At 35.5% G+C, this 26,143-nt stretch overlaps 1 protein-coding gene across 10 annotated transcripts in view; it reads right to left on the reverse strand.

Moving 5' to 3' along the window:
* ATG7 (autophagy related 7) overlaps nucleotides 1–26,143 on the reverse strand; it is a 141,940-nt gene that overhangs the window by 81,091 nt on the left and 34,706 nt on the right. For 9 of the 10 annotated variants that reach the window (XR_014895538.1, XR_014895537.1, XR_014895536.1 and 6 more), the window contains exons 17-18: nucleotides 22,070–22,150; nucleotides 3,332–3,454 (exon numbers count right to left, since the gene is read on the reverse strand). Coding sequence is in view for 1 of the 10 variants with exons in the window: in XM_085302446.1 (XP_085158572.1) it covers nucleotides 3,332–3,454; nucleotides 22,070–22,150 (204 nt within the window). In the remaining 9 variants the exon portion in view is untranslated. Of the gene's footprint in view, nucleotides 1–3,331; nucleotides 3,455–22,069; nucleotides 22,151–26,143 lie in introns of those variants that run through there. The other variant, XR_014895539.1, reaches the window with a different exon arrangement.

The raw sequence follows: 26,143 nt of genomic DNA on the forward strand, positions 1-26,143 counted from the left end.
TCACGTTAAAGAAGTAGGTGTTGTATCGCCCCAAACTGCAATTAATATCAAATCTGAATCATGAAGTAAATCTATGTTTTGATTCACATCCCTGTTGCATACTTAAGGAATTAAGGTAATATTTCTATCAGTCATTTTAAAAAGATAAGAGTAAAGATTTTCAACATYGTATTAATAACTTACATCCTCAGTACAGAAAGAGGATATTGAACAACGTAACTTAAAAAGACAACATATTTAGCAAATAGAAGGTCTTGTATATCTTACTGCAAATTGTATACTTTAGCTTGGGCAAATACAGATCTATGCTCAGCATATAGGGAAGGCAGTGTTTTCAAGAAAATTAAATGCCATCCAAAAGTGTTTTGCTTAATGTGGATGGCCTCTCTTACAGCACATACATGTCCTATCCAGAATCCCTCTGAATACCTCAAAACTTAGAAGCAAGTTCTTAAAATTAGTTCTGTATACAGCTCAATAAGGACTTAATGACTATATAGATTCATATACACATTATGAGAGCAGCTAAGCACTTGCTTAGGAGAACTGAAGAATGAATTCAGGTAAGTAGGTGATTTAAATTAAGATACAGTATGTTGAAGCATCAGAACATAATGTCAAAAAGCACAGCATGCGACCAYGTAGTCCAAGTCTTCTGACCATAAACTGAAGAAATCATTCAGTTAAGTGCTCTTAATGAGTCAAAATTTGTCAATAGATTCTGTTTAAAAAAGGACAAGATTAGATATATTTCCCTAGTTCATTAACCTAAAGTAACTAACAAATCATTTGATTGTAACAGTGAGTTTTGTATATGAAACTGCAAAACAATTATGGATTCACTGCAGTAAATTTAAGGTCGGATGATATTTAACTTAAAAGCTTATTTTCATTGTGTTGGAACGATGGCAATGGTCAAATTTCACAGGATAGCAAGGAAGATCTTCAGCTTTTAGAAGTCATTTTATGGTCTCCAAACCCAACTATCATCTATAAAATCCCTCTGAAGAGAGTGAATGCTGAAAGGCAATCTAACTTCTCAACAGAACAATCATACCTTCTCATTAACAAAACAGGCCATACAAGTCCTATGAATGTCTCTCACCTAAAGGTTAAAAACCAAACTACATACTACATTGACTATAGTAGTAGACTACTACATTGTCTACCATAAAATACATGGTATTTTATAGTAGAAAATACCATGGTGTTTTACAGTAGACAATATTTAACTACTCTTGCTGTAGTCTTTAGAACATCATGTATSAAGAGTATCTTAAATCAACCTAAAGAGCTCTCATCTTGAGCTTAATAACTCATTTACGTGTAAGTTTTAGAGAACCAAGAGCAGCTCAAAAGTAGCTGGACTCCTCAAAAACCATTTGGCATTCTTCAAATGCAGCAATACGAATTTCAGCAAGTGCGTGGTAAAAGAAAACTGACCTCAAAATACAGGAACAACTCAATAGAAAAGGTACTATAAGCACTCCTTTGTGCACCAAACCTGGGGCRGTTTTAAAAAAATTTAGGTACTGAGGAGAACAAAAAAAACTTCTTTACTTTTCAAAGCATCAACAGTGGTAATAAAAGAAAAATCTTTTAACTCTAACGAATCAAGCAAGCAAGCTCCAGCTTCTACAAATGATCTGCCTGTTGGACCTCACTACAACTTAATGAAGACTATGGAAATAGCTAACTTTGGTAAATCAGATGAGTTCTTACAAAAATACAGTAACGCTACAGGAAAGGAATCTAAAAGAGTTGCTAGTTCTATGGTAATTGGGCTAACTATAATGCTTATTTGCAGCTTTGCAAATACTTTGTATGTCACTGTTTCAGTCATGAACAACAATTATCTGTGAGCTACGTAACAGCTTTTCTGCCAGGAAAATTTGTGTACCTGTGATAATATTAGATTTAATGAAAATAAACTTGACGTTACTACTGCAATTAACTCCACCAAAAATTAGAGATACAAATGAAGACTACTGYGTTGGCTAAGTTTGAATCACTCCAAGACAATGCACTTACTTTTCCTTTGTGAAAAGTCTTTTTCCTAAATAAATAAATAAATAAAATAAATTCTTCTCTACAAAAATATTTTAACTGGATTTAATTATCATGATACAGTTTCCTCTTCCTGTAAAAGCTTCCACACCAAGTTAGTGTTTCTCGTATATCTAAAATTATTATGTAAGTGTGGAATAAAATATTAATACCTTTTAAAATATATATTAAGTATATTAGAAAATGTTAAAATATCCTAGATTTTGAGGAATCAACATTCTATTGGGCAGTTTTCCAATTCTATCAAAAAAATAAAATTACATTATTTTCTACAGAGAACTGCTCGTTTCTTTTGTTTCTATAAGCAATGACTTCATTGCACAGAGCTATACGTGCATAAATCTGACTGCTGAACCCAGCCTTCTGCTAGCCTTTTGAAAGCGCTGTGATTCTATATTTTATGTTAAGCTTTGAACAACAGCAAGTTGAAGTAAAGACACTACTAATTAGGGAAGTTATAATTTCTTAYAAGGCTGTCATTAGCACACTAAAGACTTCTGAGCAGCCTAAAAATCATTTAGGTATCACAATTAGACTACAATTATTGYTTTTGCTCATGAGTAGCAGTGGGTAAAGTGCATCTGTTTTGCCTTGCTGGATCACTCTCATAAATACAAAGTTCTAYGTATCACAAGGCTGATTCAAGAATGCATCAGGTATTTTACAGTTTAGTATCTCTAGTATCTGCTTCAATTATTTTAAAAGGCTGAAACATGAAACAGAGAGCCAAGTCATCATGATCCCAGCAAATGTTGTTAGCAAAGCTGTTGAGCCATTTCCAGCTGAAAAAATAGCTAAACCATTTATGCAGGCTACAATAACTGAAAAATCACTTCTTAAAGCCAATTCTGGAAACATCCATGCAATACTTCTGCACCATAATGCAAAATTAAGTTACAGATGTAGAATAATATAGACATTTATGGAGTGGGAAAGCATTATAAATTGTTACTAAAATGCACCATTAGGATAAATACCTGTTTTATTTTAGCTGGGACAGACTCAAGAGCACAACTCTTTAGCCAGGGTATTTCCCATGAGAACAAAACATGCCCCTTTTTTATTCTGTGTTAAGACTTCTGTCACTAGACCAATAAACAGCATTATTTTCCACATRCTATATACCATCAATCAATATCATAATATCATAATTACACACTAGATCAACCTAAAATGATAAATGGTTATAAAGCTGAATATAAAAATCAAGACACCTTTAACTACCACCTGTTTAGTCTTTAGCACCCAAAGTGTATTTTCTTACCTCAGCAGCCTGAGTCTCCTGGTGTAACAAAGTTAGACCCGTCAAATCTTCTAAGAAGGAATGTGAGGAATTAAAAACTTTAGCCAGGAAATTAAACCCTTCTCTTTCATACTGGTCAAGGACCTGCCAAATGAACRAACAGAAAAGGATTTAAATAATCTGTCCATGATGTGATTCTTCATCATATTTTTCTCATGAAATAAAAGGACAATCTTTCTGAATACTCAGAAAATTATTGCATATTGTAAACAAAATATTGGAAAAATCACAGTAGAAGGAATGATCATTTTTTCCTACCTCAATTTCTAAAAGAGAAAGGTAGATGTAAGAGAGCAGAAAAATGAGGTTTAGTATTTTCCTTTTTAAGGAAAACATCTTTTTAAGTTCATAATAACTCAGAAGATAAGAAGAAAAACAGTTGCAAAGTCATGAAAAGAGGATTTATGAGCTACACAGAACACAGCAGAAGACGTTTGTTTCAGGGTACGAATTAAGGGAAATTACTACGTTGAGACAGACCAAGCAATTTTCCAACCAAGTGCCCAGGTCTGACATCCTCCCAGCCTCCAGAGATTCATAGTTTTGAGACTATTATATCTTAAACCCCTCAGTGTATTCCTCTAATTTGCCTTCTCTCCAACACCACAACCCTGAAAAAATTCATTTCATGCAGCTCTAGCTTACATGACTGTTCTGTRAGGCTGATTTCAACCACGTATGATGGAGATTGAGAAAAGAAAGGATAAATGTCAAAGATCAGCAAGATTTCACAAGTTTTTTGAAAGCAGGTAGCAAGATAAAGGAAGGAGTCTGGCAGTCCACAAACCAACTTTTCCTACAGGAATTCATGTAATAGAAGGGGACACGCGCAGGGACTTGAGAAATACACAAAGGCCATATATACGACACAGAAGATGGAGGGGCACGGGCAGAATTATCAGGATCACCAACAACAGAATATGCAGGCTTTACAGGACAGATCATGTAACAGAATCCACAAAATTGAATGCTTGCCATAAATCTTTGAGCATTTCTGTCGCCGTTCTCAACAGATATATTTTCATCTCAATCATCATCTTCCCCAGATATATCAAGATCAATCAAGAGTAAAGGACTGAAAAAAGGAGTAATGACGAGACATTCAGTTTCACAGATGAAATGGCTGCTGTTTTTTAGAATGATCCTTTTGCTGAAAGCCATCCTCTRAAAATGCCTTGTTCAGTTGATGATTCTGATGCTATGCTCCCACCTTTCTCCCCTCCACACCATATATTCTGTTCCTGTGTATTTAAACTCTGTGCAAATCTTAAGTCCTTGCATGAATCTCTCCTTACATTAACTTTTGCAAGCAAAACTTTTCAGAAACACATCCTTTACAGACAGCGACGTATAACTATTCTGGAAAAGACCTTCAGTGTAAGCCCAACACTTCTTAGATACCAGAGAACTCACAAGCAATTACATCTCTAGAACTGCCTACCTGCAGGAAAAAMTTCAGAATCTAAAAACTTCAGAATCTGTCTTTTAAGCAACAAAATTATCCAATGAGATACAGCTACAGGACTCATGTGCTAAAGCAATACCTGATTTTTGTTGTCTTGATGCATAAATTGCAGYATTGTGCCCATCTATGTCTTCTTAGACCTTATCTGTGCAAATTACGTGCATTACTTTCTTTTCTCATTTTGGTATAGTCCCTGCAGCACAATTCTAAACAGAACACCAAGCTCTCTCTTGTAAACCGTTTACTGCTACAGGAGGTGGGCACRACCATTCTTTCATAGTACGTATCCCATTTTTATTATTTTCAGAGAGAAGTAGTATATGGAAGCTGTATAGCTTAGAGACTACGTAAACGTCTCCACTCTTTCCGGACAGACAAGTAGCCTTCCCTGCGACCAGGAGCCTGCACTTCCTCTGGGGTGGGGGGAAGGAGAGGGCAGAGACCAGAAGCCCTGTGGTTTGTTCTATCACTAAATGAAGRGACTCAATTCAGCGAGCTTCAGTCCAAGCTTCAAAAACCAACAAGCAAAAAAGCAATGCTGCCCTCCCCCAAAGCAGCCATTGACCAGTCTTCAGACACAGCAAAGACAATTGTTCCCTCGTGAGGAATTCCATCCAACGCAACCAAAATCGCAACCTCCTCTCAACAACTTCACTCTATCCAAGTTTAACCACTCCTAAAAGACTTGCTCAATTTCAAAACTCYGATAACTTGCACATCCCATCCCAGCATTTTTCAGGAAAATACATCCCATGAGCTTTCATGTTCAGTTCGACAGAATTTCCAGCTCATCTCAAAAAACTGATATTTAGCTGACAGAATTGTAAGTTCACTGGTGAAGCACACAGGAATCTTCAGTCAAATCCTAATGCAAAATGCCCAGTTAGCAGCAAAATTATCTACTGCATACTTCCAAAAAAAAAACAATAGGAGTGACTGAAACACAACTATGAAGAGGAAGAAGTCAGATGCAAAATAAATAGTTAAGCAGTTCTGGATATGTCCCTTCTAGAACTGAACTAAAAACGATAATCTTAAAAACACTGCCACCAATAGCATTTTAAAAATTTTACGAAATTAAGCATCTGTAACAAACATTTGGCATGCTCTTAACCATGTTTCATACCAAAAGAAAGCAAAAAAAACCAAAAACCCACAAACCCAATAAAAGCATTTCATGTTCTCTTAGACAATCTAGAGAAATTGTTTCTAATACTTCAAAGAATACAAGGAGTTATGTATTTCCAGAAAAAAAATACATAAACATAATCTGAGACAAAAGGAAAAAATAAAATCCTGCTTAGGAGCATTTCTTAGGTTTGGGGGTGGGAGTGAAGAAGAGGGAATTGTTTATTTTTGAGACAAATACATCAAGAAAAGCTAAGCTAAGCTAGCTGTTCACAATGCATAGGCAGCATATTGGAAAACCCCAATTCAGAGGTGTTCTCTTAATATTACACAGAATATATATTGTGAGATATTTTCAAAATGCTCTGAGGATATTTATGTATATTTTAATGGTTATTCAGTGTTCTTTAACTCTATTGAAAAAAAATCTACGACGATAAAAACAGATGTGTAGAAGTTTCATCTGGCTCTTTGTGAAATGCTGTATACAGAAATCAACTTAGAAACTTGGATTATGTTCAGAGCCCTGCCTGTATACAATCTGGAAAGCTATCAGCATCATCAAACATATTGCTATTACTTTAATTTGTTGGAACAACAATACAGAGTTTATGAGGCATCTTTTTAATGATGTAGGCCAGATTCTAGTTCATGGTATTTAAAACAATATACAGCCCACATGCAGTGAAACTTATACTGAAACATTAGAGTTTAATCGAAGAAATGCAGGGACAAAACAATAAAATGGGTTCGGTCCTCTCCCAAACTTAAACACTGCAAAAAGATACATACTACCTTGGGATATTCAAATATTATGAATGGGGCTTGGAGCAGAGAGCAACCTCACAATATACAATTAAATATCAAACAGCATTTAAATCTAGTTAATTTTGTTACTAGCAGTAGCTTGGAAACATCAAATATGTACATATTACTCTTCCTAATATGCTCATCCCTTCACTTGCCTAGAATTACAACACACTTACATTTTCTCTCCATCGTGTCACTGTTCTCATCTATTGTTTTTCATGTATTTGCATGCAGCTAAAAATACCATGATCCTCACTTCCAGAAAACTGTGACTCAAGACTGAAGTGAAAATTTTTTGGTGTTGCTTCCTCACTCAGCATGTTACTTCAGTACGCTACAATCCTCTGCATAAACTGCCCTGGTTTATTTCAAAGATGTGTTTAACTTTCTTATATTCCTGCTACAGCTATAAATGAATGCTAATGCTTGCATTACCTGCACACACACAAAGCAACTGCATGTTTACACTGGCATTTACAATGTCTAGTGTTTGGATGAGTTCTTCATCTGGAATAATTTTATTTTTTAATCCAAATGCCTCTCTGGAAGAGCACAGAAGGGACCAGGAAGTTCCCAGTAAGTGCCTTCTAAAAAATATGTTAGCAAAATTTTAATATTAATAAAATATGGTATGTTAAATCACAGAACAGTAAGTTGAGACTGTATTATTTTTGCATCTAATAAATTCCTTTCTATTTGTGTAGGAATGATATATGTTAATGCAACCACATCAGTTATCACAAAGATTTGAAAGTTTATTTTCCCCTTGTGGCTACATGTCGCACTGCTAGATTTCCACAGCATTATGGTGGCAAATTTGGATCAGGGTATACCACAGCAAAGACAGTATCTTAAAACAAACAAACAAAAAGTGTAATACAGAATACATTTCTTGTATTAGGATGCTCATAAGCCTGAAAAATATTATTAAGAAGGGTAATGGCTGTTAGCTACTTTAATAACGTGAACAGTCTGCTGGTGAGAAATATCTGTTAATGAGTTTTAGAACAAAAATCCCAGGCACACGGCCCAGAGAACAAGGTATCAAGGAACCAGAGAATGAGCAGGCAGATCATGCAGCTTGCTACTTCAGTAGAGACAGTTCCATTACAGCTAATGTTGAATGATGGTGTGCTCTGTAAGAGAAAAGTCATCAGAAGATAAAGTCACCTAACGTTAGAAATAACGCCATGCACCAGTACAGGCTGAGGGCCAGCCAGCTGCAGAGCAGCACTGCAGATAAGGACCTGGGCATCCTGGTGGACAAGCTGAATATAGACCCAGCAATGCGCCTTCATGCCAAAAAAAGGCCAATGGTAGCACAGGCTGCATTACAAAGAGTGCAGCCAGCAGGTTGAGGGAGGTGGTCCTTCTGCTCTACTCGGTCCTGGTGAGACCAGACCTAGAGTGCTGGATCCAGTGCTCCTGGAGCAAGTTCAGCAAACAGGCACGAAGATGATTAAGGGACTGGAGCATCTTGGATACAAGCAGAAGCTGAGAGAGCTGGGGTTTTTTCTAGTCTGGAGAAGAGAAGGCTTAAGGTGGATCCTATCAATGTGTATAAATATATGATGAAAGGATGTCTCAGGGGTGCCCAGGGGCTGGATACAAGGCAATGGGCACAAACTGAAACATGACAAATTCTACCTGAACACAGAAAAGCACTACTTCACTGTGAGGATGGTTGAACGTTGGAGTAGGTTGCCCAGAGAAGCTGTGGAGGCTACAATCTTGAGATATTCAAAAACCTGTCTGGACATGGTCTTGAGTAGCTTGCTCTAGGTCATCCTGCTTGTGTAGGGGAGTTGGATCAGATGATCTCCAGAGGTCCCTTCTAACCCCAACTATTCTATGATTCTATGATTTTAATTCTTTTGCTAGGAATCAGACTGATTTCAAACACTGAAGAGCCTTTTCCTTCCAAATAAAGTTTCCTTTTACATAGGTTGTAATTGAAACTCGACATTTCATCACCTTCATGAACTTTATTTCCCAATTCAAGCAATTAACACTTTGCAATAAAATTCTACAGAAGAACAGCATTAACTTGCCCATGCCTATGCTTTAYTATACAAATTCAATTACAACTGTCCTCAAATAAATATAACACGGCATACATTTGTTCAGCAGCCACTGAACATACTTGAAAAAGAAAAATGAATAAGGCAAAATAAAACTCATCTGAAATTCCAGTGTTAGGAGACCACACACACATACTCTTCAGGTCATCAGGAATAAAGCCAGTCTAGACATCAAGTTGCCACAAAACAACTCTAAAGATGTTTCCAGATTTAATAAATGCTCAATTTGTTGTTGTGTGGAAAGGAAATTCTCTCCTATTTAATCATGTCCAGCAGAGTCTAAAGTCCCATGGTTGCCATTAGTTTGCTTTTTTTAGTTCCTAACATTTATCTTTGCTGCTAACACCATACCTGGTAACCAGCGTGATCATTCTGAATAACAGCTTTTCAGGCAGACAGATAAATATATGTGAGGTGTTATGATTTCTATCACTATTATTATTTGTAATCTCAAACTAACTACAACATAATTGCAGACCTAAAAAGTTCCTTGTGAACTTTTTGGGGGAAGAAATGTTTCACTGTCCAGTCACTCACAGCAACATATCATTACGCAGCAATTATTTTTTTCAAGCAGAGAAAACAGCAAAACAGCAACAAAATGTACCAGAGGAATATAATTCTTCTGTCCAGCAAGGCAAGCTGGAGAAGTACAGATTTATGAAGGAATTTTTTTCTTTTTCTCACTTGCCAGTCACTTTTCAGAGCTTAGAGGGAGAATCAGAAAGTAGCATACTTTGTGTTTCATGTCTGTTACAAACACTGTTGTGACAATTCACCTCATTTTAAAACCACACTCTTTTTGGATACATTTGCAAAACTCTCAGGTTGATGCTACATCCTTGGTTCCAGTCTCCATGTTACAGAACCAGGGCTACAAAACATTTCTTCACTTAATGGCATTTAAATACAACGAAGAACTCTGTGGATACACATTACCACAATAAGGACAAATTAAAGCATTGCTAAAGCCTTTTGGGTAAATGATAAACAGCAATTCATTTTATTAGCAATCTTCTTTTATTTTGGCCTGTTTAAAGAAAAAAAATCGCATGGAAAAAGAATAAAATAGAAGGCTTAGTGTAAAAGACCTTGTTTGAAATAAGAAACACATGGGCAGTCTTGCTGTTATATCCTTTTTAATACTGTGCTTCACCATTGATTTTTAGATAGAAGGATATTCAGAAAGAAAATCTGTCTCCAGGATCACATTATAGCATAAAAGTTACTATATAGTTAAGTAAAAACACAAACTCCTAATCTCAACACCTGGTCACTGATTCAAAATTGAATCAAAATTTTATTACACATTTCTAGCATATAGTTTTTAAAATTTTTACTATTACTTTTTTTTTTTTTAAAGTGGTATTTATGCATCTTGAATTGGCAGTGTTTACTTTTCAGGAAGATATGAGATTGGTGCTTCTGGATTTATTTTTTACACTTAAGACATATGAGATACCTCCAAAAACCATGAGTACCATGTCTTGGTAAAGAGCTTGCATTACACTGTTCTTGGCTTTCTACACCTTCCACTCAAAAAAATGACATCCCTCCAGACTACCACGTAGACAGATATTTCACTAAACATTTTAAAGTAAGAATATGCCACAGAATTTAATATTCCACTTAGAGAATGTGTGCCCATTTATATTTTGCACACAGATAGCTAGTAGTTATCACAGATGCTGCTATTATGCTAAAGAGACATTTCAGTTTCAACAACTGGTTATCAATTCAGGAACACATGTAAAAGCCTTGCAAGTTAAACTCTTAGAGCCCTATGTGCCTCTTAGTGCAACAAAAAGTTTACTGAAAGACTGCAATACCCTGAAGAGTCCTTCTAAGTGAGAAGTTAAGATGAAGCACTCAATGCACCGAGGTCTTCAGCCTAGGCAACTGCATAGGTAGCACTGCTAACTTTCAAAATTTTACTATCAGACCCGTAACAACTGTTCTCCTTCTGAAATCTTCATCTCTTACTCTTGTCATTTCATGAGTTTCTCAATTATGATTGCCATTTGGCCCTAAAAATTTTTAGAGAAAGCCTGATAAGCTAATCCTGCAATACATCTAATAGAAAGATTGCAACAGAAATGAACCTTTCTGAAGAAAATGTCCTGATTTTTGAGGGACACAGACTCATAATCTGGGAACAGTAAAGACTGACAAAGTTACAGAAGCCCAAAAATAACTCTAAAAACACTTCATTTTTTGAGGTTACACAGTGTTATCGTAATGTGTATATGAACAGCCATCCACACTTGCACATCCATGACTTTCTTGTTCTTAAAGCTCAGAAGGTGGCATATTACAGGTGTAAGCTGGAGAGGGCTATACTGGAAAACTCAGAAGGTTATAAAGCAAAGCCCAAAATGGCATCATTTTTAACTAATGTCCAAATAACGAAAACACCCTCTACAAACACTGTTTTCTTCTTACTTGCCTATAATCAGTTTTAAAATGAAGGCAAATGAGTACAAAACCATTCTAATGCAAGTGTAATTCTATGTTGAAAATTCACCTAAGACACTGCTGTTTTAACTAAGAGTTGAATGTGTTTTGCCTGTTGCTACTATCTACATTAATTAGTTTTTAAATGGTGGCTGGCAGTATTAAATTACTGAAGAATAGGCCCTGAAAGCTCTTGACAAGATGATTTACTTTTTTTTTTATTTATTTATTTATTTTTAAGTTTCTTTAGAGGAATGAGGCAGAGGAAAGTAGAGTTCTTAGAAATTTAGTAGATCTCAGTTTAAGTGTGGTCTTGTCTACGCTAAATTCTCTGGAACTCAGGCTTTCTGAACTTTTCTGAAATAATCCTGACAACTCTTATATACGCATAACCTTTTTCATGACATGACTTGAAAGACTAACAATACAAACAGAAATGACTAAATCTTTAACTACTCTTTCCTTCCTAAAATAATTCTTACAAATTAAACATAATAGTATCTTCAGATTATAGTTAATACAAGGCCTTTCTATTGCACAGTGCACAAAGTTAAAACATTCTCTGCCCAGAGGCATTAATAAATAGAAATGAAAAGAAAGAAAGAAAGAAAGAAAGAGACAGTAGAATGCAAGTATTTTTATTTTACAGATTGAGAAGAGGGACAGTAGGGTTTTCAAGTAGACAGTATCATTAGATCATTTGTCCTGACCTCTTTTAATACATGGGTATATCCTTCAGTCACCTAATAGCTATCTCTCACTTGCTCCATATTTTACACTTGATGGATATTTACAACTTTATTTATCCCCACCCTGTTTCCTGTCCAAAATTTACACTGTACCGATTAGATCACCAGAAGTTACAACATTTTTGGCTCAAGTTCATATTGATGTTAGTCACTGTCTAGTGTACAGCAACTGCAAAAAGCCTTTCTTTCTCCCCAGTCATATCTGAGAAACTCATGATCTGTTTGATCATCAATTTGATCAAATATTGATTACTGATTTCTGTTATCCATACATAGAAAGAAATACCTATAGTACAATTCCCATTTTTGCATTTATTAAACAGTTCAGAAACAGCATCCATTTTTCCCTAGATGACTCCTGAAGCTGGGAGTGAGACAACACTTCCCCAAACACATCATTCACCTAATAAAATGCCCCTTCCCGCTGAAAGGAAGCTAGGTTATGCTGAACACAGTTTAGGCTCTCCATACAGTTTTCTTACGAATTAAGGAACCAAAAAGCCAGTGTTGACTGGGTACTGCATACAAAGTTATCTCCTTCCTCCAGCTCCCCCCACCACGAATCCAACAGTAAAGCATGATCTGTCAGAGTTTAAGTACTGAAAATTATCACAACCTTAAAAAGAAATTGTGGCTGCCCAGCAGCTCCTAAAACTAGGACACTAGCTTAAAAGTTTGTATTTCATACACTGTTTCGGAGTAGAAGACTTTATTATCTGTACCTATACCTATGTAAAACAGCACTGGGGGAACAATAGCGTTTCAACCAAAACCATACATATCTACCTGATTTCATCAGTTTCGGTCAAATTCTTAATGTCAATTTACTATCATTTTAAATTCAGTTTCCTTCACTCTTTCCTAATTTAAAAGAAAATAGAAAAATGTGTTGGAAGCGTAACTGTATAACTGTAACACTTTGCTTCTGTAAAGACACAGACTTGGCAATCTTTTAAGAATGTCAATAGTTTAATAAACTGTGCAAATGCACATTCAAGCATGTTTAGAAACTAAAGAACAACTGCCCAACGAAGTGAGGTTCACAGAAAAATAGTTACGGATGTAAACAGACTTCTATCGTAACGAGAAGAACGCAGAAGAATGTACAAAAAAAATCTAAAACAGTTAAAAATAGGAGAGTATTAAAAATGATCAAGGAAGAGATGTAGCACTCACCCCTTTAATCGCATGAGATTAAAATACATAAGTACAAGTAAACTATAAATCCTTTAAATATTACAATCTTTAAATGTAACTTAAATGATTATATATAATCTTGTTTGATTAGCAGTAAAATTAGAAAATTACTTGAATGAATAAATAAAGATGAGCACCAGACTGACATTTTCATGCAATTCCAGGAGACAAATGTTGGAAGACTTAACCACAGAAGAGATGTACATAGACACAGATCTGTTCTTTCTGCAAAGCATTTTCCCAATAAATTTTAAGAACATGTAGAAGTAGAATTCTGGCCCAAATTGTCAAATGCTCATAGTATTGTACTATATAAACCTGAAGTACAAAGCATATCAAAGTTATCAATGCAAAAGAGCATGACCACAACATGGTGTATTTCAAAATTGTCATTCTTGCAACTTAGATTACAGTCTTTCTGTATGCTTGTCAATGTTCCACATTAGCTCAGTTTTTTATAGACACTAACAATTGGTAAGCACCACTTTGCACATTATTGATACAAAGAATTATTTTCTCTGACTTATTGCACTAAATATGGCAGCATATTACAATATTTTCATAACAGTCACTAATATTAAAAAATAATATATGTTCCAGCTGGAAATATGTGGGCACTTTTTAAGAAAGTGATTCCTTAGCTTATAAAAGTAAAAAAAAAAACAGGTAAAAATGGCAGATACATTCAAGTATACTGTGTTTCTATTTTCTTTGATAGGTATGCACTGAATCCTTGGTATAAGTGAAGAATAAATAAAGGAACAGAAGGCAACATAAATAAAGGCAACAGAAGGTTGCAAGTATGCAAAAACCTCATGAAAATAAAAAGAACTATTACAAATTACTCATACTGAGCAAAATGAAAAACTGGCCTTTTGAGTTGCAGGAAGAAATCTACAGATTTACTCAAACTATTTCTTCTAAATTTGGCAATGATAAGAGGATCAACATTATCACAACTTCATCACTACATGGTATATGTTCTTATTTTTTATGTTCAGTATTCTCCAACTTTATTTTATGCACCTTATGAGTCATCCAGCAAGTATATATTTTAAGTCAAAATATTCAGTTCAGTTGTGTTTTTAATGTCTCAAAATGAATTCCGCAACAGTGTCCTAGACAGATGACAGGACAACATTGAGATGTCACAAGAATAAATAATTTACAAGGTTATTCTAACACAGCCAGAAACTGAAAAACATATCAACACCAGAAAACTGCAGTGTGCTATCTCTCCCCTACTGTTTTACAGTCCTTTACTTTGTATTAATTTTAATTAAAATGTAATTGAATTGGAGGATGAAGAAAAATTGAAAACAACTCCCTCACTCCCAAGACCCATAAAAGTTAACTTAATGCAACAGAAGTACAACTAATCAGGTATATGAGTAAGTTCTTTCTAACAGGGGCAGGTTGTTTCTTCCTTATAAAGAACAGTATTTTAAAGTTACTTGGCTTTGGAAGAAAGACCCACCTAATTCCTGGTGCAGAAACTGTACTAGATGACTGTAGGAACTTCGCTTAGATATATCAATTAATCCTGGAGGTTTTTTTATTCATTATGCAGATCTCTATTCAGGACAAACTTCATAAACCATTCTCTCTCCCACTTATACCTTCTTAGATGCATCTCCTACATGCCTTTAAAGTCACAGAACAATTACTGTACCATATTTTGGCTTTTAAATGCCGTGTAACAAGGAAACTAGTTAACACCACGTGACCACTCAGCACAAACAGCCGCTTCTTGGACCACAATTTGAGATTCTCTGCAACATGGCTTTGATTATACTATCAAAATGTATTACGTTGCTACATCTGCACAAATCAGTGTGCTATTTCACTTACACATCAGGAAGCAATTAACAAATTCACCAAATAAAAGACAGAATAACAAAACTGTTTGTTTGCTGCTCTGAAGGACAAAAGTGAGTTACTTATTACTAAAAAGGGATTCTCAATCTAGTAATTTTACTATTCCTAAATCGACAGGCCAGAATAAAAGAAAAGCATCTTAGGACAGGGGGGCTGGGCAATAAAATCTGTTTTTGCTTATGAAAGATACAACCCTCCACTTTCCAATATTCAAGTATGGTTGCAAACACACACACCCAAAGCAAAGATTTTACAACTGCAAATACAGTTGCTAGCCTCTCAGACGCTAAGATATACTTATGCTGAAGTCGTAAATTCTGAATATTCATTTTCCTCTCAGAGCCCAAAACCCATGAACCTAAAACAACCATGTGAAAATCTCTGATAGGTGGTTTAGCCTCAAAAGATACCAAACGATCTTTAGTTTTTCATAGACTTACGGATTCACAGATTCTAAGTATCAGATTAATATGTTAACAACATAAATGGAACAATGATGTCTTACAGATTCGTAATGGAAAAGTCCACTAGTTTCCTCTCCTTAACAGAAATAAAAATAATAATAAATAGCAACAGCAAGAAATTAATTCCTGCTGTAACTCCAACTAATTTACAACAGGGATTAATTAGTTTTTCAAATTGTAAGATTTTTAAATATAGCAAGAGAAAGTAGCCCAAACCAAAAAAAGTGACAGAACAGTTTCCAAAACCAAAGATATTTTAAAAATTTCTCCAACTAGTTTTATAGTCTGAAATTTGTCTACTGAATTATTATATCAGAGTGCCTCCTCAGCAAGTTTGCTGATGATACCAAGCTGGGAGAAGTGGCTGACACACCTGAGGACTGTGCTGCCATTCAGAGAGACCTGGACAGCCTGGAGAGTTGGGTGGAGAGGAACCTCCCGAGGTTCAACAAGGGCAAGGGCAGAGTCCTGCACCTAGGGARAAATAACCCTAGGCACCAGTACAAGCTGGGGGCTGACCTGCTGGAGAGCAGCTCTGCAGAGAAGGACCTGGGAGTGCTGGTGGATGACAAATTGACCATGAGCCAGCAGTGTGCCCTTGTGGCCAAGAAAGCCAGTGGTCTCCTGGGGTGCATTAGGGAGACTGTTGGCAGCAGGTGGAGGGAGGTGATCCTGCCCCTCTCCTCAGCCCTGGGGAGGCCTCATCTCGAGTCCTGTGTCCAGTTCTGGGTTCCCCAGTACAAGAGAGACATGGAGCTACTGGAGAGAGTCCAGAGTAGGGCTACGAGGATGATCAGAGGAGTGGAGCACCTGTCCTACGAGGAACAGCTGCGAGAGCTGGGCCTCTTCAGCCTGGGGAAGAGAAGACTGAGAGGGGGGATCTTATCAGTGTCTGTAAGTTCCTGAAGGGAGGGTGTAAAGGGGACGGGGACAAGCTCTTTTCAGTTGTCCTATGCGACTGGAAAAGAAGCAATGGGCAAAAACTGAAGCACAGGAAGTTCCACCTGACCCTGAGGGGGAATTTCTTCACTGTGAGAGTGACAAGAGCACTGGCACAGGTTGCCCGGAGAGGTTGTGGAGTCTCCTTCTCTGGAGATMYTCAARRCCCGCYKRGATGCAACCCTGTCTAACATGCTCTAGGTGACCCTGCTGAGCAACGGGGTTGGGCTAGATGATCTCCAGAGGTCCCTTCCAACCTTACTGATTCTATATAAATTATTTTAGTTGAAGAAAACAAAATGGAAAACATAAATGGATGAAGTAGATACATTATAAGTATTTCAAAGATACATTAAAAGGTAAAGACAAAATAGAATGGTTTAAGAGCATTTGCTCAGTAAAGATTTCTAGCATCATTATGCCTGGGAGAGGGGAGGAGAGGCCAAGGAAGACACTGCCAGCAGCAATACTTGTTAAAGTTGTGGATTGTCCTCCTTGTGATGACTGAATTCTTAAACAATATGGTTTTGCTTTATTATAATAAAATAACAATTTTTTTTTAAACCTCCCTCTTCTGTTGATTCTGGGAGGCTGTTAGGTGTCAAAAGCTTGTATTATCTATTAGGCATCAAATAAACCTGCATTTCACAAACCTGTATAACCAGAGAGCAAAACTTTAACAGTTTGTCACWGCTATGCTGTAGCCACGGAAGTGCTAATATGTGAGAAGGTCAAATTGGTTTCTGAATTTTGAGAAATTCTAATATTTCAGATTAAACATAAAAATCTTTTATCTTTCCACATATTCATTCTGTTTGTATCATTTACTGTGGAGTCAAGCCTTCCTAGGCAAGGCAGTTTATCTGGCATTGCTGTCTTCACTTAGGATTAGCACTACACTGTTTTCAATCATCATGATAGACCAAGTAAGAAGTAGCAAGACGTAACTTCCCCACTGAACTACACATGCTTCATTATCACTTTTTATATATTTATATTCACATACAGATATATAAAGGATATAGAAAAGGAACTCTCTACCACCTCATTATATTTCAGAGATTTTTTTTTTATTTTAAAAAAGTTTTCCAGTTTTCATCCATCCTGTGTTTGTATAGCTGCCCACCTTGCCCACTGCACAAAGAAATAAACCCAACTGATTCTTCCCTTTGTTTCTACTCACAGAATAGGGTAATGTTCAAAACCAATGTTGTTCGTAATTTTTTTTCTTTTTTCTTTTTTTTTTCTTTTCTTTTTTTTTTTTTTTTTTTTTTTTTGACCACATCTGCCCATATCATACCATACCATATCATCCAACATGATATTCACATTAGAATTGCAATCCTTTTGTGTGTGGAAAGTGGCATTCTCAGAATGCCTTACAACTTCCCTCTGTTGGTATCCTTTTACTTGGGAAAAACTACATTATATTTTGTTAATATCTGTCTTTATTATAGAAATTCAGTATTTTTAAAATAGTAAGACTAGGCATTATTCTCAAGAAGGTGTATCTGTCAGCCAAACAGCAGTAAAATCATCCTCACTACCATTAACTTTGAAAATATTTCTGTTTTCTCATTGATTTTAAAACTCATATATAGGATGGAAAAGATGTCCTGGAGTTGGGACAGCTATGGGTAAAATAATCCTACCCCTTGCTCTCCCCAGTAATACTGATTTTTTCTTTGAGAGGGAGAAAAAGTTTATAAAGAGCTCAATTACAGAGACTTAACATTACAAAATAACTATAGAAATGATTCATTTTAAACATTCTTTCACATTTTCTCATTGTTCATTCTTGAAGGACATTTTTCCCCAATTCGTTCATCATTTCTGCAAGCTATGCAACAATTAACTTTTTAAAAATAAGAAAAAGACAAAATCTTTTTCCCTCATGACTTCTACATTTCTATTTAACACCAACACAATACTTGAAYTGAGAAATACATAATATAGATTAAAAACAGTCTTGCTGGTCTTAAGTTATTACTGGGAGAAAGTAAACATGAAAGTTATTTCTGAATACAGCTGTAGCAAATGTAGAGGGTCTTGCTAGAATCAAGATTAGAATTATCTCAACTGGCAATATTTGGAGAGGAAAAAATCAGCAAGTTACTAACAGTGCAAGTTACAATCATAAATTGAACCATTTAAAGTAAAAATGCATGCAATGGAGTTAGTAGATGAGAATAATAAAAGCACTGTTATGCCTGCATGACGACAGATTTCAAAAGTGAAATAGTCATAAATAACTTATATAACACCAGCACTCAGTGAATGCCACAACAGAAGTGTTTAATGTATTCCTGGGACGTTAAAAAGGGAAAACATCTGTAATAGTAGGGAAATACCTTTAAACAGAAATTGTAACACAGTGGTTGGAATACCATCTCCAACTCTGATGTCTGCCCCTTGATGTAAAAGCAGTAATATTGAAAAGCATTTGAAGGGAAGTCAATAATAATACTCAGTGGTTGAAAAACTGACTTTACTGCTCAATTTTTCAGCATACTAAATAGAAAGTTGAGATGGAACTTGAGTATTAGTAGAGATAGTTATGATTTCCCTTTTTTTTTCTTTATAGTGGAGACGATCACATGTCAGAACAATGTCAAGAGAGAAAGTAATACACGTCTTTATGGAAAATACCATACATTTCTGAAATACAATTTTAAATTCAAACTCCAGAGAAACTACAATTTGTAAGCAATATGTGAAAAAAGAGTGGAGAGCTACATCCACCTTGGTTAGTAGTAATAATCTTTTCTGACATTAAATTCAGCAATTCCATAAGGTGTTCTGATTCATTCTATAATGCACAAGGACAAGCRGTAACAAGAATTTTTTCATTATCCTATAAAATATAAACACTAGCAATTTTGCATTATGAAAGATTGTATTTAGCATTCATGTTTCAAGGCTTTAGTCAGATGCCTACAAGGATCAGTTATCAGCAGGATCAGATGTCAGCAGGATCCAGACTATTCTACTTTTCTATGGGATTATAATGCTTCTCATCATAATACTGTAAAAGAATAGCCTTATTTTGCTCCCAACTTTCCATAAAAGATGAACAGGGTAAACAGAATCTTAATTAGTACAATATGTAATAAAGCTACCATCTTTACTCCGTAAGAAACTCAGCTATTAAAACCAAGTATCTATACTAAAAAACATTGGACTTTCCCTCGTCAGTAACAAAGTCCCACACAGAAGAGGAAGTGCGTGTTCAGAAGTGCTCCTCAGACCTGCTACTAAATTGGCAGTGCAGTCAATAGTTCTGAAAAAGGACACTTTCCTTTCCAGCACATGCTTCTGAAGAACCGAGTAAAAGACAGAGGGGGAAATTCAAACAAGGAAAATTTGGCCCAGAATAAAAATAGATTGGTTTCCTGCTGTGACCATCCCAAAAGCCCTCAACAACTGCCTGTGGGAAGCTTCTCTGGCATGCATCTTGCTTAGGACAGTTCTGGGTAAGGAATAGCTGGCTGCTTGGATGTCTGGATTCTTCTGCTTCAAAAACAGAAAAATGAAGTCATGACTGTGAGACAAAAAGACATGGAATCTAATCTCTAAATGGGCAGATCATTAGTAGCTTCTAGCTCATCCAGCTCTACCGCTACATTTTTTAAAAATTTCCTTTAAAATCTTATAAGAATGCCTTTAAAAACTCAAGAATTGGCATGCTGAAAGATGAAAAGGAATATAGTATAAGCAAATTCAATTATATTAGAAAAAGCACTTCTCTCCTGTGCTAGAAGTTTGATTCTAGAGCACATCTGACATAAACCAGAGTGAAATTATGCTAAATTCTTGCATTAAAACCCGTCCCCAACACACAGAGTACAACTAAAGTATAATTGGATTTGTCATCTCAAAGTGTTAGCATCAGATTTCCAAATAATACAGGGTGACATACTCTTACGCTAACAAACTGAATGTTAGCCAAGTAAACAAATGCTGTGTTTCTACTGTAAGGAAATATGTGTGCCAATGAAGCAATCTTTTCAGTACAAAAGTAATTTAATACTTATACCACATGAAAACTGATCTCTCTGGGAATAGCACAGCTGCTAAAATCTAAGTCAGTTTTTATTAAATCATCAAGTCTGTTTCTGTAAAACAGGGCTCTTAAGATGACCACCAAGAGGAAATGACCTGATAACAAAAAATTGATATCTGCATTTATCTGCAACAATGTACTTTTTTTTAACAGATCGATATGTCCTGAATCAGAGAGATAATGAATAAATAAATAAATAAATTCATATTCTAACAATTTAAACTCTCAGGCTCCACAACCATAAGGTAGAACTAATCATGTGTTCCTTTTCTTATATATAGATTAGTACTTCCTTCAATCAGAACACTTTAGGTAATATAAACCACACTTTTAGAAAAGATGAGAAAATAGTTGCTTTTACCTACTGCTGAGCTTTCAGCTATTCAAGAGTGTAGATAAATGCTACTAAAATTAACAGCAGTTTAGTTTACTGCTTCAACTCTCGAGGAGAAAATAGACATAAAAATGTTATGCAAAATGAACCTGGACAGCCTAGTGAAATAACAGAACCACTGTAACAGAATATCTTTTGCAAGATGTCAAAGTTCAAAAAAAAAAAAAAAAAAAAAAAAAAAAGGCAGTTTGGATAACTATTGGAAAGAGGAAATTCCTAGGTACATAAAACTTGACCGAATTAATGGCCCAAGCAGGCCAAATTGTAAGTTAAAACTCAGAATCTTCATATATTGAGATATCCCAGTCAAAACTTCTTGAACTTATACTACATAGCCATAGAAAACTTGCCAGAAAAACTTTTCACGGCCACAGTACAGGACATCAATCCAAGACTGCAGAAGAGGCTTCATGCAGACACATTAGTGGGCTGACCTAGTATTCTGGCAAGCACAGCTCAGATCCCAGTAACAACTGTAAATCCATTAGGTTACTCAGGACTGTCAACACTAGCATCAAAATGAAAGTCTTTTCAAAAAAGCAACATTATGGAAGCAATGTTTTCTTCTTCAACAGAATTGTTATACCCTGTATTGTACCACGAAACAGAAATCTGGACTACTTCATGTATTTGTAAAGATACTCAGTTTAAAAGCACTAACAAAATACATTTAGTCATCAGAAATCACCTCTTAAACAGCTAAAACAATGCCAATTTTGCTCCTTTCTATAAAGCTAGAGGTATTGGTTAGTACTTTTATGATAAAAAAAATTTCAGTAATGTGTTGGTCCTAATCTCTGCTTGCTTTTTTTCAGCTGCGAGCCAAACATTATGTGGAGATAGCAGGCACACACATTGTACCACAGAAATTCAGATAACATCTATGTAAGAAGGGTATGAACAAAGAAGTTTAGCTGAAGCAAGAACATAGGACTGAATCAGACATACGTCAGATTCTAGGCCCTAAGGAAATGAGAGAAAATGTCAAATACAAACCAGTCTTTGGCACTCCCAAGACTAACCCACAGTAACACGATTCTGTACATAGAATTAAAGTACAGACAAACACAGACTTACTTTGGGTGAACAGGCTGTGCACTTATCAAATGCCAGGCTGACTGGGAGAACATTATCAAATCTTGACAAAAAACCACGTATCTAAAAAGGGGAAAAAAATTACAATATTACTTTATTACAATATTACAAAGATTTATTTCCAAAATCCAAATGAACTGGACAACATACATTCAGTTAAACGATTTTTAAAAGCTATAACTAGGGAAATACTGTTTTAATGTAGTGGATGTAATAAATTTACAGCTATTATTTTGTACTAAATTTACACACAAGAGTTCTGTTTTTCTATATACAAAACTATCTAAATGAAACACTGTTTCAACATAGAGGCACAGCACCATCTGGAGTTTAAGATTTTGATTGCAAAATTAAGTTAAAATAAAAACTACTAGTTTAAACACTTAACATTTTTTTTGTTTCCCACTTCTATTACTAATATCCTGAAAATTTAACTGTTGTGGATCCCTAAAATATGTTGTTAATATACTACTGATGCAAAATTTTAGAATTCCAGATCATTGTTTCTGGTAAGAGGAATGGTTCTGCAAAAACTTTGGAGCAGGGTTTGATTATTTAGACTATGAACTCTCTGAAGTACGGATCCATCTTTTTTTATTCTGTGCTTTACAAAATTTACCACAATAAAGAGACCTCACTAAGAACAGATTCTTAGCAGTACTGCAATACAAATAATGACTAAATTAATATTGAAGTCTATTATGGAAAACACTTTCAACATGCACTCCACATATTTAATGCAGTACAAATGGCATAAACCTTGGAAGCCAACAGCAATTTAAATGGTATTAATGCCATGGTATTTTACCAGAATTACCAAGCCATACACAACAGCAAAATACAAAAATGCAGTTATTCTCAAACAAAACCCAGCACCAGAAAAAGAAAGGTCAAGTCTTTCTGATCCCACATGTACAAACAGTCTCTCCTGTTCAAAAAAAAAAAAAAAAAAATGAGTAGTCAAAAGACTTAATTACTCTGTGTGTGTGTGTGCGCATGTGTGTGTGTGTATAGACACACATGCATACATACACACATGCATACATAAAAATGCACCTCTTTCTTAACTGTATGCTGTTTAGACGGAACCAGGACTGAGCATGAAAGCCTTCATGGAATCAATGTCAGATTTTTTTTTTTTTAATTTAGTCACATATTCCTAATCTAGTAGATGGCGATATGTTGTGAGACATAAGATTGAAGAACCTTAGTCAGCTGTTCTTTGTCTTACCCATCTCTCTACACAATGGAAAAATTCAAGGCTACTGAACAGAGATTAAATTTCACCTGTCATACAGAAGCCACTTCATCCCTTCAATATTGTCTGTCACAATTCTGCAGTTTTAATATACTGGTTTTGATAGGAAGTATCAAAAAGCGCAAATTCATCATAGGACAGATGAGGATAAAACATTATTACATACGGAGGCAAAAATAACTAAAAATTAGCAGTGTTAAAAAAAAATCATGCTGTTTTCAAAATTCAGTTTAGCTCTTTTCAATTTTAGCAGACTGAAGTAATAGTTCTATCAAATGTGACCATCAAAACCACGAAAATACAACTACTCAGAATCCATTCGTTTTATAGAAGTATCTGATACACTTTGACAGCAAATAGACTAGCAATCATTTTGTAGTTCTGTTATCCCAGGAAGTCCAAGACACTCCCAGCAAGTATGTTCAGTCCATTTCAGACAAAGGACTGCAACTGTGTAACACTTCTTATGCATTAAAGAATACCATTTTAATAAAGCAAAAATGACCTTTGCCATAAATTTGGTAGCTGCAGTAACACCACATTTGAACTAGCTATGTGACAGCGTAATTCCTCAGACTAATGAAAACATAGTTTTACTTAGTCAAGCCATCTTCACAGTGAATATGTATTATGTATGCAGAATTCTTATAAGAATGCTAATTTGAAGTAAAATATATATATATATATAGACATAAGTGTGCGTATTGTGTGTGTGTATACACACACACAGAAATCATCTCATTTTAAAGTGCTTTTCACAAGAAATGAACATCCACAACAAGTAACAGTAAAAGGGACAGCAGGGACAGTGTTAGTCAGCAGAAATTATTTATTGAGGCAAACCACATGGAGGAGAGAAAGAGGGAATTAAATCTGCCTCTATGCTCATATTCCTCTTAAATGTTACAAGCAAAGCAATTCAATTTATTTAGAGGAACTATATTAAAAACAACAGTGCAGTACAGAGTACATAAAAAAAATACCAAAATACCTTTCACATAAACACCTATTTCATCATAACTATATTCCATTTCAATTTTTTCAGAAGTACAAACTGACAATCTCAAATAGCAGTTAAGTCTTAAAGGACCATATAACAACTCTTACAGGTTACCAATTCTCAGTAGAGATGCTTGAACTAGAAGTTTCACTTCAGCTGCAGACTGGTACAGGACAAACTGTCTACTAGGAATTAAATAATAATTTCCTATGACCATAACCATGACATATAATATCTGCAACACAACTACATACAGCTTAAAAATACCAAAGTCAAAACCAACCAGATACCAAGGCAACACAAACTCTGTGCTTTTGATTTCTTCCCCCAGACTTCTAAGTTTTGTCCTTTCCTATGAAAAACTTCATCCAGGACAGAAATCTTAAGCACTTGTTACAAAGCTGAAGGTCTCAATTGCCAACAATTGTGCATCTGTGAACTCTGCAGACTGAAACTGAAGGAACAGAGATGCCAGGAAAAAAAAAAAAAAAAAAAAAAACCTCACATGCCAATGGGAACAGCAAGACAGCACTGAGTTTGTATCCCAGAATACTGGAGCACAAAGAAACAAAATTGTATAGCCTTACATAAAAAATAAAGGAGATAAGCTCTGTTAAGTTTAATTTTCATATTATGGTCTTTTTAAAATGACAGAAGCTGGATCAGGGTGACTCCTCTGAAGCAAGAATCTCCCTCCCACCAGGCAGGGAATAAGCTTACTAAAGTGAGGGAAGTTTCCAAACTACAAACTGGGACAGGCAGAGGAAGAGTCAAAGAGAGATAGCCTTTTGTGCCACAGACAGATGTAATGACTGCTAAAAAAAATGGAGAAAAAACACTTCACCAAGCCTGAAGGAAAGGAAATCTCCTACAGACTAGAAGGGACTGTGCAGTTTGTTACAGCTCAGTCACTGAGACTACTGAAATCAAGCCTGAAAGCAGTAATGTTTCTCTCTGGGAAGAAGGACAGGGAGGAGGAGTGTGAGGTGGGGAGAGAGAACTGTTGATATAGCCTTCTTATTTCTATTCTGTCCAATCTTGTACCTTTAACATTTCAGAAAGTGAGGACTCATTCCAGTTTAAAATCTAACAAAACATGTTTTGAATTTAGCAGACYTTTTAGTCTTCTTGGGAAATACATTATAAAGAAAAGGGTTAGGAAGATCCACCTCAAATCTCTGACCAGCTTCCTGTCCCTTCACAATTCCTGTTTAAATTCTAGTTAGTTAGTAAACCATGTGGGTAAAGGCTTCTTTTATCTGTCTTCATGTACTGTCTAAAGCCTTGGAAGAACAGTAAAACTGAACTGAATGAACAGGAGCTGGCATAAATGAACTCAAATTCCAATGGTAAAAGAACCTAAACACACACTTACACTGAACTTGTTACACACATTATTTATACTTTCCACATATTTACTTCTCAGCCATAATTTACTATCAAAAAATAGTTAGACAAAGAATTCTCTTGGTCCTTTGCCTGAAATGGTCAAGCACATAAAAATGGTATTATTCTCATTCTTCTTAAAATAAAAGATTAATTTCAGACTATACTGTGCAATTTAAGTAAATCAGTCTTCCAAAGTAACAAACTTATTTCCTTCTGCTGACAGTGATTTATTTCCTTTTGCCTTCTCCTTCACTATTCCATCTCTTGTAAACAGAGTTAATTTATATCTTTCTCTTCCCTTCACTTTCATGCCGTCTTCCACGCTATTCCTTAACTTAGTACTATCCTGATTTAGTGCACAAAGTAAACACTCTTCTCTTTATTCAGACACCTCCTTCCAAGAAGGAAG

Source organism: Rhea americana, unplaced genomic scaffold, assembly GCF_003343005.1.
Source record: "Rhea americana isolate MKP2758 unplaced genomic scaffold, rheAme1 scaffold_19, whole genome shotgun sequence".
Lineage (NCBI taxonomy): Eukaryota > Metazoa > Chordata > Aves > Rheiformes > Rheidae > Rhea > Rhea americana.